The following is a 13,493-nucleotide window of genomic DNA, read 5'->3' as shown; positions in this document are numbered from 1 at the left end:
GCAGTCATCAATGTAGCGGAGGAAGTGGTGGGGAGTGGTGCCAGTGTAATTATGGAAGATCGACTATTCTACGTAGCCAACAAAGAGACAGGCATAGCTGGGGCCCATACGTGTGCCCACCCTACCAAACTTCGCATAAACCAAATCATCCGCCGACATTTCCGCCACCTCCAAAAAGTCCTCGGATGCTGCCTGAACTGCTGTGCTCTTCCAGCACCACTAATCCAGAATCTGGTTTCCAGCATCTGCAGTTTTTACCCTTTGTGTTGTAAACACCTATGGTTTTAACAAGTGATGACTACACATCAGTGCAAAGCCTCATCAATAACTATAGGATACCGGAAACCAGAGATGTAGCAGCATTATCTCAGGGAGCACTCCAGCAGGGAAAGTAGCTGGATTAGTCACCCAATATGCTAAATACTAGCTAATGAGGCAACTCAATACCTGTGCATGTGGATGAGAAAGGATTTATACAGTAACAAAAAATAAAGCTTAAAATAAATGGTGCCAGACTGTTGAAAATAATGCTTTCAATCAATGATGTCAAGTGCAGGAGAGGTTCTCACTGTCAGGAACAGTCCTGATTAGAATTGGGGGCTGCTTAAATCAAGTTTGAAGTGGTAGCCTAAGATTGTCATTGTTAACCAAACTGTAACACTGCAAGATTAGCCTTGCTGCTGGACCACCCCAGAAGCATAGGATAATCCAATATACAAACAATTCAATACACCTAAAAAGGTACTGCATCAAAAACATAATCCTCATTTTCAGACAGTGCAGGAAGAGTCCCGGTTTGAGCAATTGCGTATCCCCTGCTCTCTCTCTCACCCCAAACAATCAGCAAACAAAGCAAACTGAACTACAAACTTTGGAAGCAACCAATCAGAAAAGGTTAGAATTACAACCAATGAAATTTACCCTATTCAATTACAAACTGATTATAAACAGTACTCCTTACATCCAGCAACCCTCCAGCCTCTCCTGATTTCATTCGCATCTGAATCAGTTCTTTCATTGCAGACTGGTCACCTGTCAACAGAGAAAAGTTTTCTCCATAAATATAGACTTCATATTTCAGCACTCACTGCTCTTCTCAGATGGGCTGTATCGTAAGACAGTTGGAGCATTCTGAAGCAATACTTCAGTTCCTGATTGCTCCACACAGATCCAGGTCTTAGGTCGTAACAAGTAACCTTTAAAATACATTGAACCACTGACTCCCACACTGAGGGAGAAGGCGGCAAAAGAGAGAGGGAATGAAGCAACAAGAAAGCTGATATATTGGGAGGTCAAAGACAGAAGTAGCAAAAAATCACAACAATCCCTACAGTGTGCAAGCAGGCTATTCAGTCCATTGAGTCCACATTGACCTCTGAAGGAGCACCCTACCCAGACCCACTCCTGTACCCCATTTCCCATGGCTAATCACAGAGCCTGCACAAAGCCTGGACACAATGGGCAATTTAGCATGACCAATCCACCTAATCTCCACATCATCGGATTGTGGAAGGAAACTGCAGCACCCGGAGGAAACCCATGCAGACAAGGGAAGAACTTGCAAATTCCACACAAACAGTCGCCTAAAGGTGGAATTGAACCCAGGTCCCTGGCACTGTAAGGGAGCAGTGCTAACCACTGAGCTGCCATGCTGCCCAAATGTACCTAAAGATTGCAATATACCCTCTGAAATGTGTCAATATGTCCAGGGTTTTGCTGGCAGTTGCTGAGATTTAACGTTGAGATTAGGCTTCGAGGAGAATATTTCTCACCTTGGACTGTGGGACATATATGGCAATGCCAAAAGATAGGTTGCTGCACTTTGGTTATAATGATGCCACACACCTTGATGCAGAACAATGTTAACATCTGACCTGCAGGTGTGTGCGCGAGAGAGAAAGAAAAACACTAGGAGAGTGAGAGAGACAAAATTGTGAGAAGTTCATTTTAACACACCTCACCAACCTTGAAAAATTTCCAAATTTATGGTAGGAACAGCAAGAGGAAAAATGAGCTTAATGTCATGAGTTGCCCAGGACCACATCTGATGAATGTCCACGTGCACAAGTTATTGGAGATCTACTGTGGAAATCCAGAGCTCTGATATGAAAACAAGGACTTCAGAAAAGGAGTGAAGATTGATGCATTAACACAATCCTACCGGAAGTGTAGGAATAGTTCAGCTTGTCAAGTTGAACGCCTCATTGGGACTTTGTTCATGATCTTACCTATATTATAATCGCAGTAACGTATATTAGGTGAGATCTCCTCCACACGCTGATGGTATAATACCGCCTGTTCATCTGTAAATGCACTAGCTAACTTCTCATAGATTGTCCTGTCAAACACAAAGGCAAATTAGGGTCAAAACTTCCATACTGCATGTAGCTGGGCACTGGAAAAGTGCTGCATGTGCAAGTGTTTAACTGGTCCAGCTTAAATAATGGAGGCAACAGACAGTCACTTGGGAGGCTGTGTATTTACTACCCAACTTTTGACAGTGCTCATTGCTTTTCAACAACAACATGCATCAATGCAGTGCTCTAACATGGAAAAACACTGCAGGCTGTTCCAGTGAGACAGACAAAAATTGAAACTGGTTGACCAAACTAAAGAGAAAAGCAAGAACTGCCTGTCATAAAGTGGCTTGTTTCACTTGGAAGGTAGAATTTAACATACGCTAAACAACAGGAAAATAGAGGTAAAGAGATTGGACAAGGAATACCAGAGATAGGGCCTATATGGCTAAAGGCATGACCAGCAATGGTAGGGTGAGGAAAATGGGACACACAGCTTATGTATGCACATTGCTTAAAAAAAATTATATTCTAGTAAAATGCAATGGTTTTTGATGTTAAATTTGCATGTTCAAATTGAGAAAAACAGTAAGCAACAGTCAAAAACAACTCAGAAGAACAAAACACTGTGGAGATAGTGACGTGGCACAACCTGATTACAACGTGTTTGTTTTTCACCTCCCCACTGTACAGAATCCCATACCTGATGAGTAAACAACAGGCAGCACTAGCCACTGATCTGCTGGATGACCAACTTTTCAGTTTCAGGAGCTCAAGTAGATTTGTTAGCTACCCTGACCTCCAGATCAAGTTGGCAACTGGAAAACCCTTTCACAATAAACTGTCTATACTAAACACAGTAAATTACAGACATATCAACCTGCAGATGTTAGCGGTACCTGCTGCGTTAAGTCCAGCGCTGGTAGACAAATTGAAGAAAATAGGAAACAATTCCTTTGACTGAAGCCTCTGAAGAGTAATTCAAATAGACACCCACCCCCACCCCTTTCCTCACTGCTTCACTGGAATGCACTGCCTGAGAGTGGGGTGAAGACAGGATAAACCGAGGTTTTCAAAGGGAATTGGATCGTTATCTATATAGTAAAATATTGCAGAGCTATGGGGAAAGGGCAGGGGAGTGGGTAAGCAGAGTTGTTCTTTCAAAGAGTGAGCATTAACACAACAGGCTTAATGGCCTCCTTCCATGCTACAACTTTTTACTACTCTAACATCATTCATGAGAAATCCTGCCCACCCACCTCCATGCTTCAGCCTTACGCAAACCCTGTAATGAAGAATATCGAAACGATTGCTGCCAAAGATAATATATCTTGGTCTTGGCATTGAGGAGGTTAGGTCAAGGTGCTTAGAACTGACAATGCCCACATCATTCAACAAAATATCTTCAACAGTCATGGAATGACTTGGCTACCACTAGTCTTGGGCTAACGATCACTAGGTCACAAACATCTGAAGAGAAGTTCCAGATTATTCTCCAAAATTTCCACATCTGCTCAGTCTCCCCAACCATCAAGATAATGCACATCACCATTAATCAAAGGTTTAACAAAAATAGCCACATCAATAAAGTGCAATAGGAACAGGACATGGGTTTGATATTCTGCAATGTGAGGTCAGTCAATGAGCCACTCAAAGTTCCCTACAATATACAAGTCTCAAGTCAGAATGGTGCTATTATAACACCTCAAGAACTTTAACACCAATCAATTGGTACATCTGCAAAGGATGTGCACCCACCCGTGCTTTTACTGCAACATGCTGGTTGTAGTATGAATGATTGACTCATTCAGCTGACTTTGACAGTACTTCTATATCCTGAAAGATCTACAACGGAGAGCAAGAACAGCAACGAAATGAAAATCCATTTTTTGAAATTAGAGATAATTCTGCTTGGACATTTATCGTGCTTTCATTGAATACCGAACTTAACTCTCTTGTGGGTTGTCATTGGCATAATGGCTGAAGTGCTGCCAGGTGGTATTCCATCATCACCTCAAAAGATGGCAACACATGCAGAATGCCAACGTTGACCGCATTCCCAAAACCAATGAAAAAAACCTCATACCCCCAGGACCAAACAGGAAGCAAGACCATGGCATGATATTGACAGGGAAGTGGAAGACAGTGGGAGGCATGGAACAGAACCACACATGGTGTACATTGAGAAGATGAACACAAAGGAGTGCTGCTGTAAAAATGAAAAATCACTCACTTGCATTTGTGCAGAGCCTGCATAGCACTTTTCCAATCCTGTAGCTCAAAACTCAGCATGCCCTTAAGATAGGCAGTGTATGCCTGAAATAAATGCAAAGCAGTCAGCACAGGAAGCATCCGCTATGATATAACAACAAACAACAGAGCCATACAACACTTTAGCCCATTAAACTGAGTAACAAAACAGGGATCACAGGCAAAGTGTTAATAGCAGGTTCCCACTGTAGTTTCATACTGCTCGGTGATGAACAAAGATGCACAATACACAGAATCAACAGAGACAGACCATTTGCCACAACTGAATGTGTGCTGATTCCATACAGGCTTCTATCTCTTCTGATCATGCACTGATCTCTCTCCAGTGCCTCTCACTCATGGCTGCAACAAGTCACCCCTCTGTCACCCCATGGGACAGCCGGAGATAACTTATTCCTTGACCAGCTGCTCTCACGGTAGTATAAACTGTGCCAGCAAGAATTCAATGTGTAACAACCTTGTCTTTTCATTTTAGCGTTCGTTAAAATTCGTGTAGTGAAATGAAAAAGAATTGTTTCAAAACCAGTTTTTTTCAAAGGAGTTTGCCTAACTTGTAGAAAATAATAATAAATAGTCACTCTTGTTTGGTACAGAAACCTGATCTGCAGTTTCGATCAATGTAGGTCTGAAAATCAGGTAACTTCAGCTGCACTTATTGTAGAATCTTTAACTTTTGCAACGAATCTATAAATAGCAGTGCTACCCTCACGAGTCGCAACTATGGACATCTGACAGTTCTGTAGAGTTAGTCTCCTGTTTGAGAAGATGAGAAGTGTCCTGAATGTGGAATGGGTATCCTTATAGTCACTGTCATGGTGAAGCAATGGGAGGGAAGAATGTCCTGCTTGATGCATAGGAATAATGGACGACTCACAGAAAGACCAGGGTAGAAGATCCAACAGAGCGGATTGGTAAGTAGTTGCTAAGGTCAAGTAAGTCTTCACAACATCTAGTGGTTTATAATTTCGACGGGCTGCATTCTGTAATAACAAGGAACAGGAAAAAAAGGCCCTGGAGAAACTGACATTATTTTATATTAAACATCTTCCAAAAGGGTTATAATTTAAAGGTAGTAGCATTACAAACTGGACAGGTTATACCTGGACAGGACTGAGACGGATATCCTAAGGGGAGTATTTGCCAGCCTAGTTGGGGAGGATTTAAACTAAATTGGCAGGGGATGGGAACCTATACAAGGAATCAGAGGAAGGGGACAAGAATGGAAGACACGAAGACGAATAAGTGAAGTGACACACAGAGGAATCGAAGGCCAGAACCAAACAAGGCCATACTAAAAAAAAAGCAGGAACAGGAGAAGGAACATTAAAATGACAACCTTTAAGACTTTATGCCTGAATGCTTGGAGCATTCAAAATAAAGTGGATGAATTAATCACAGAAATAGATATAAACAGGTATGGAATAGTTGGGAATTACCGAGACATGGCTGCAGGATGACCAGAGATGGGAACTGAACATCTCGGGGTATTCAGTATTTGGGAAGGACAGACTAAAAGGAAAAGGCGGTGGAGTTGCATTACTGGTTAAAGAAAATATAAACACAATATTGTGTTTATATATCAGCACAGACAATGTCCAATCAGTGTGAGAAGTGAGAAATACCAAGGGACAAAAAACATTAGTGAGGGTGGTATATAGATACCTAAACATGAGGATGTTGGGAATGGCATTAATCAGGAAATCAGAGACGTATGGGGTAACAGAACATCTGTAATTATGGGTGACTTTAATCTGCATACAGACTGTGCAAATCAACTCGGTCACAATACCATAGAGGAGGAACTCTTAGAGTGTATATGGGATGGTTTTCTGCACCAATATGTTGAGGAACCAACTAGAGAACAGGTCATCTTAGACTGGATGCGATGCAGAAAGAAAGGAATAAATTGGTAATGTTGCTGACAGAGATCTCTTGGGGATGAGCGACCATAATATGACAGGATTCTTTATCAGGATGGAGAGGGAGGTAGTTGATTCTGAGACCTGGGCCCTGAACCTTAATAAGGGTAACGACGATGGTATGAGGTGTGAGTGGACTATGGTTTGGGAGATTATTGAAAGGAATGACAACAGGTAGGCAATGGCAAATATTCAAAGAGAGAATGGATCAATTAAAATATTGTTTATTCCTGTCTGGTGCAAAAGTGCAAAGAGAACATTGGCCAAACCACGACTTATGAAGGTAGCTAAAAGGAAAACAATAGAGCTGAAGCTTGGGAACAGTTTAGAAGTCGGCAAAGGAGGACCGTGGGATTGACTAAGGAGGGAAAATAGAATATGAAAGGAAGCTTGCAAGGAATGTTAGAGACAACTGTAAAAGTTTCAACAAGGTACACAAAGAAAAAAGACTGGTGAAAACTAATGTAGATCCCTTACAGTCAGAAACAGGGAACTTTACAATGAAGAACAAAGAAATGGCCACCAAAGTAAATTCGTGGTTTACTCCCTGCCTTCATGATGGAGATCTCAAATAACATAGCAGAAATGATGGGAAAGTAGGGTTTAGTGAGAAGGAGGAACAACCAAATCTGCTTTGGTAGAGAAATGGTGTTGGATGGGATTGAGGGCTGATAATCCACAGTGCCTGATAACCCAAATCCCAGAGTACATCAGTGGTCAACTTCTGAGGTTCTTCAGACTCTGGAACAGTCCCTGCAGATTGAAGGGCAGCTAATGTAACCTTACTATTTAAAAAAGGAGGTAGAGAGAAACCAGGAAATTATAGATCAGCGAGTCTGAAATCGGTACTGGGGAAGATGCTAGAGTCCATTTTCAAGGATTTTATAGCGATGCACTTAGAAAACAGTGATAGAACCAGACACAGTCAGCCTGGATTTACAAAGGGAAAATCTTGTGAAGAGATTTAATTTGTTTGAGGATGTAACTAGTAAGTTGATGGGGAGGAGCCATGAATGCGGTTTATTTGGACTTTCAGAAGGCTTTTGACAAAATCCCCATGAGATTAACGTGCAAAATTCAAGTGCATGAGATTAGGGGCAGTGTATTGAGATAGTTGGAAAATTGGCTAACAGGCAGGAAACAAAGAGTGGAAATGAATGGTAGGCAGTGACCAGTGGAGTACCACAGGGATCAGTACTAGGAACCACAGCTATTCACAATATCTATTTAATTATGTTAATGAACTAAACATAATATCTCAAAATTTGCAGATGACACAAAACTGGGTGCAAGGTGATCTGAAGAAGGGCTCATGCCCGAAACGTCGATTCTCCTGCTCCTTGGATGCTGCCTGACCTGCTGCGCTTTTCCAGCAACACATGTTCAGCTCTGATCTCCAGCATCTGCAGTCCTCACTTTCTCCTCCTGTTATAGCAGAATGACCTATGTAATATGGATAAATGATATACACCCTGGTAGCAAAAATAGGAAGGCAGATTATTTAAATTGCTGTAAATGTTCAATAAGATCTGGGTGTCCTTGCGTGCCAGTCGCTGAAAGTAAGGGTGCAGGTGCAGCAGGCAGTGAAGACAGCAAATTGTATGTTGGCCTTCCCAGCGAGAGTACAGAAACAAGGATATCTTACTGCAACTGTACAGGAAATTGATGAGGCCACAGCTGGAATACTGTGAGCAATGTAGGTCTCCTTATCGGAGGAAGGATGTCCCTGCTGTAGAGGGAGGGCAGCAAAGGTTTACCTAATTGATTCCTGGGATGGCAGGAATGGTGTGTGAGGACAGACTGTGTTGGTTGGGATTATATTCACTGAAATTTGGGGGATTGGAGAGTCCATTGAAATCTTTAAATTCTGACAATACCAAACAGGTTAGGTGCAGGAAGGATGTTTCACCCAAAGAATGGTGAGTCTATGGAACTTGCTACCACAGAAAGTGGTTGAGAATAAAACATTTTATGTTTTCGAGGAGATAGCTCTTGTGGCTAAAAGGTTCAACAAGTGTGGGGAAAAGATAGGATTAGGGTATTGAACTCTGTGATCAGCCAATTTCATAATCAATGATAGAACTGGCTCAAGGAGTTAAATGACCTTCTCCGGCTCCTACATTTCTAAGTAGAGCAGGGCAGAAGAGTCTCTCTGTATTAATGAGAGCTTGAGCAGAGATAAAGCAACTGGCTTCTGGAAACAAAGGGTGATGTAGAGATCACAGCTGCTGAACAAGGTCAAAATCCTCCCAAAATATAAAAGCACTGAGATCGAAGGACTAAACTGCCACTGCGTCCCCACCACCAAAATAAGATAAACTGCCAAAGCTTTGATTCCTCTAAAAGGACTCTCCCCCCAATTTGTTTACCTGTGCTTCCAATTTTGTTTTTGCATCAACACGGTCACTCTCACACAGACGTTCCAGCTCCTCTGCATGTTTGACGGCTTTCCGGAGCCGAGAGAACAGATGGAATCGTTTACGCGGTTCAGTATTTGCCTCCTGTTTTAACTGCATGGCGTAACTCCAGGCTCGCTCAGCATCCATTAGAACCAGCAGTAAATACCTACACATGGAGGGAGGCTGATTAGACTGGGCACTGCATATTAGATTAGATTACTTACAGTGTGGAAACAGGCCCTTCGGCCCAACAAGTCCACACCGACCCGCCGAAGCGCAACCCACCCATACCCCTACATTTACCCCTTTAACCTAACACTACGGGGAATTTAGCATGGCCAATTCACCTGACCCGCACATCTTTGGACTGTGGGAGGAAACCGGAGCACCCGGAGGAAACCCACGCAGACACGGGGAGAACGTGCAAACTCCACACAGTCAGTCGTCTGAGTCGGGAATTGAACCCGGGTCTCTGGCGCTGTGAGGCAGCAGTGCTAACCACTATGCCACCGTGCCGCCCATGTATCCACCAGTAAATTCAACATCCACAATATGAAACACTATTGACCATAGTCACTCACTCAGCTCTCAAAGCACCTTCCACAGTTCAGATAGGTACATAGTTTAAGCAGTAATCTGGATGATCCACGGAAACTCTGACCGCCCTATCTTCAGTGGCCATGCTCTCATCCACTCCAGCTGTAAAGTCTGGATAGGTCTCCTTCTATATTGCAACAAATTTATGAAACCTCTCCAGCTCCATCTCTCCTCCAAGATCCTCCTTAAAACCTCTTTTCTTAGTTACCCACACTAATCTGCTTTGGATCAGTGTACAGTTTTGACCAACAGCACTTCAGTGAAGTGTTTTGGAGGTTTTCCTGTTTTATGGGTAACAAGTCAGTTATTGTGTCAGAACACACAACTGGTAATAAAATAGCTCACTGTAAGGTCTGCATGTTCATTAGCTGAGACTGGATTACAATGCTTCCAACAGAAGAAAATCCACCGCCAGCCTTTATGTATTGATGGAATATATTATTACCAATTCATCATGTGTGTACACAGAGTTTCCATCATCAATGCACACACAGCATGAAGCCACAAGTACCACGAACCTGTACATTTATTAACTAATACATGTATTCATTAGCAGATAATTTGAGGCATATTAACAACAGACTGTGATTGGGGTTTGATTAAAAATGAACTAACAGCACTGAAGCTGTTAGTTCCTTCAAAGTCACCCAAGCTCCACTAATTTGAATGAGGAACAAACAAAATAGAAATATTAAAAATACGATTGCACTTCTTGGATTTGGAGGGTCGGACCCCAGGGATAGGTTGTCTGAGGGTCGAAGGTTAAACACCTACTACCCCAATGTTGTTTTATTCCAAATGCTTCAGTACCCAGGCTTCGAAATTTGGGAAGGATTGTTACTTTTCTCAGCACTCCTGTGCTATTAATTTATAAACCTTACATCAAAACATCAGTCTCCATTAGGTTACTATACCTACCATGTTTAAAACAATTAGAAATTTTGTTTGGGCAATAATTTCAGATCAGCATTATTTCTATCAGCTGTATTGCTGGTGGCTTTGCAATAGACATGGTGGAAATTCACAGACCGCAGTGTTAAGTACTAGGATTCCTAGTACCTCACTAGAAACGAACAGGTGGAACTAGGGGAATGTGTTCTGCCTGCTTGCAATAAATAACAGCACCCACCATTCCACGACAGCATAGCAACATGATAGTTTATTTTATGCAGCTCCTTATAAAACAGTAAACACTTCCCTTCTCTGGAACAGCACAATATCTCGGCAGATTGTGTTTTAATTCGCTACAAATGTATTTGTGCAAAAGTGCTAGTGCATTGGACATACAAAGTATTAAATTAGTTCCATTCTATCTCAGCAGAGATGGACCTACATGACCATAGTGTCCCACGTGGAGACTCAGGAGGAGATTGGAAGCACCTCACGTCATTCACGAAGAGCCACTAACAATAAAAATTTTGTGGCCGAAGTTTCCCTCCATCACTGAATAGACTAGCTTCTTATGGATACCCATACATTAAGGATGAAAGTAGAGATTTCCAGTCTCCTACCTGTTATCTGACAGAATTTCTGTGGTGACCTTTTTGCCTGTGAACTTGTGTTTGTTCCCCATTTTAAAGCCAAGTGCCTTTCTGAGGCGGCGGAGTCTGCGTGAACAGTAACCCCTACAGCCAGGTAGAGAGAAACAGTTAGTGATGACACAGTCATCCCTCCACCATAGATCCGTGAACAGTACAGGAACTGCAGCCAAATAGCCACCACAACATGAATGCAGATGTGCACATAAAGCAATAACCACAACACCTCCAGGGGTGCAGAGGGGACAATAACTGAATGCTCATAAAATCACTGTGTAGAACAAAGTCATACAGCCCATCCAGTCAGTGTCAGTTTTTTGACAGCTATTAAGTCCCCACTCCCGTACACACTTACACAGTTTTTGACTCTAGCCATTTTCCCCACATTTCAGAACTTAGCTGTAGGCAAAAAAAAAATTCATGCCTAGCATCGTTGATATACAATAGTATATCCCAATTAACAGAAGACACATGATCACTGTACTCCAAACTTAACAGCCTCAAGGTTAAAACGTATTAACTTAGCCTGGACTGTACACTGCGAAATACAGAGAATTGTATGCAGATGTACTTAAAAGGGGATAGATGGCAAGGGTTTGCAAGTGATGAAGGAAAAGAATGGTGTAAGCCAAAAGCACAAAAGGATTAAAGGAGAAAGCAGATGTTTTTGAAAAGAAGTAGAGAAGGTAGAAAAAACCTTTTGTCTCCATCATAAAGAAAAGCCTTGCTCAATTCTAGTTTAAAAACAGCAATTAAGTTTGATTCAAAGGGTTCTCAAAACATTTATTTGACCAGGTCACAGAGGGGAAAGGTCCACTCAGCCTCTCAAATCAATCCCAGCATTCACTCAGCCTCATGGCTGATCTGTGGCTCAACTGCATTTAGCTGCTTTTGGTCACATCTCTTCAAAGCTTAAGCAGGTATTGACCATGAGATTTCTGTTTACAAGGAGAAATCAACGATCATCCTAAAACACAAAAGGATTGTGAAAGAGTAGCACAAAGTATGAAAATATTTTGGCTGAATAGCCTCTTATTGCATTGTAGGGATTCTATGAAAATAGAGATCACTGGTGCTATGTGTTGGCAATTCCCACAACACCTTGTCAGTTTGAGTGCATCTTTTGGCTGCTTATCAAACAAAGTGCATTAACAAGTTCCTGAATTTCTGTAATCTATTTGGTTTTGGAAGGAGGTTGGTTTAAGTGGCAAGACTGGCCTGTAATCTATGGCCTGTAACCATAGATTTCCCAGATCTACAATTTGGGAAAAGGAAACAGAGTGGGAATCTTCACTGGAGAAAGATATACACATCTCACACTGAGTAACTGTGTATTTAAACGCATGGGTGGAGAATGTAATCCACAGCTCTTTGTCACAATATTACTGTATACTAGTAAAAGTATATGAATCAGGTTACCCTGTAAACTCCTCACTGCAAAAAACACACAGCTGGGCCAAATGGAATTAGCTTGTGGGGCAAGAGTGGTTAAAAATTATGGTGTTTTGCACGTAGGAAATTATGGCTATTGTCTGATGATGGTTCCCCAATCTGTCATATGGATATAACTGGCCACACCAAGAAAATGTAATCCCAACTTCCATATCCTGCATATGAACATCAACAGAGTATCATAACCCATCCACCTGTATCTTTGGTAGTCTTCATGTCGTAGGCCATGTTGTTGCTGAGAGTCCTTAATGATCTGCAGGACTAGAATTCAGATATTGAGGAAAATAATTTGTAAATAACAAGGACTTGGCTGCTTCACTCAAAGGCAGTGAAATGCAAAAAGTAATCAATGGTGCCAAATAATGCATGCCAGGAAGGCTTCTTCTTGAAATCATATTTGACCTGGTCTTGCCGTGGCAGCTGGCTAAGATCTACAGTTGAGGGAGACAAAAACAGAAATTACTGGAAAAGCTCACATGGTCTGGCAGCATCTTTGAAGAGAAATCAGAATTGATGTTTGACGCTTCCTCAAAACATTAACACTGATTTCTCTCCACAGATGCCAATAGACACGCTGAGCTTCCCCAGCAATTTCTGTTTTGGTTTCTGATTTACAGCATCCACAGTTATAGATTCATAGAGGTGTACAGCATGGAAACAGACCCTTCGGTCCAACCCGTCCATGCCAATCAGATATCCCAACTCAATCCAGTCCCACCTGCCAGCACCTGGCCCATAGCCCGCCAAAACCTTCCTATTCATATACCCATCCAAATGCCTCTTAAATGCTGCAATTGTACCAGCCTCCACCACATCCTCTGGCAGCTTATTCCATACACGTACCACCCTCTGCGTGAAAAAGTTGCCCCTTAGGTCTCTTTTATATCTTTCCCCTCTCACCCTAAACCTATGCCCTCTAGTTCTGGACTCCCCGAACCAAGGGAAAAGACTTTGTCTATTTATCCTATTCATGCCCCTCATAATTTTGTAAACCTCTATAAGGTCACCCCTCAGCCTCCG

The 13,493-nt window shown here is 42.1% G+C and overlaps 1 protein-coding gene across 1 annotated transcript in view; it reads right to left on the bottom strand.

The window, feature by feature from the left end:
• The window catches only part of srp68 (signal recognition particle 68), a 58,815-nt gene extending 46,042 nt beyond the window's left edge, over positions 1 to 12,773 (bottom strand). Inside the window, exons 1-6 of the mRNA XM_043714321.1 lie at positions 12,668 to 12,773; positions 10,995 to 11,108; positions 8,857 to 9,052; positions 4,531 to 4,613; positions 2,229 to 2,338; positions 962 to 1,032 (exon numbers count right to left, since the gene is read on the bottom strand). Of these exons, the coding sequence (XP_043570256.1) occupies positions 962 to 1,032; positions 2,229 to 2,338; positions 4,531 to 4,613; positions 8,857 to 9,052; positions 10,995 to 11,056 (522 nt within the window). The 5' untranslated portion in view covers positions 11,057 to 11,108; positions 12,668 to 12,773. The remainder of the gene's footprint in view (positions 1 to 961; positions 1,033 to 2,228; positions 2,339 to 4,530; positions 4,614 to 8,856; positions 9,053 to 10,994; positions 11,109 to 12,667) is intronic.
• Positions 12,774 to 13,493: the final 720 nt, after the last annotated feature.

This window comes from Chiloscyllium plagiosum, chromosome 24 (genome assembly GCF_004010195.1).
Source record: "Chiloscyllium plagiosum isolate BGI_BamShark_2017 chromosome 24, ASM401019v2, whole genome shotgun sequence".
In the NCBI taxonomy this organism is placed as follows: domain Eukaryota; kingdom Metazoa; phylum Chordata; class Chondrichthyes; order Orectolobiformes; family Hemiscylliidae; genus Chiloscyllium; species Chiloscyllium plagiosum.
The sequence above is the reverse complement of the archived record's forward strand: the minus strand, read 5'-3'. Positions and strand labels throughout refer to the sequence as shown.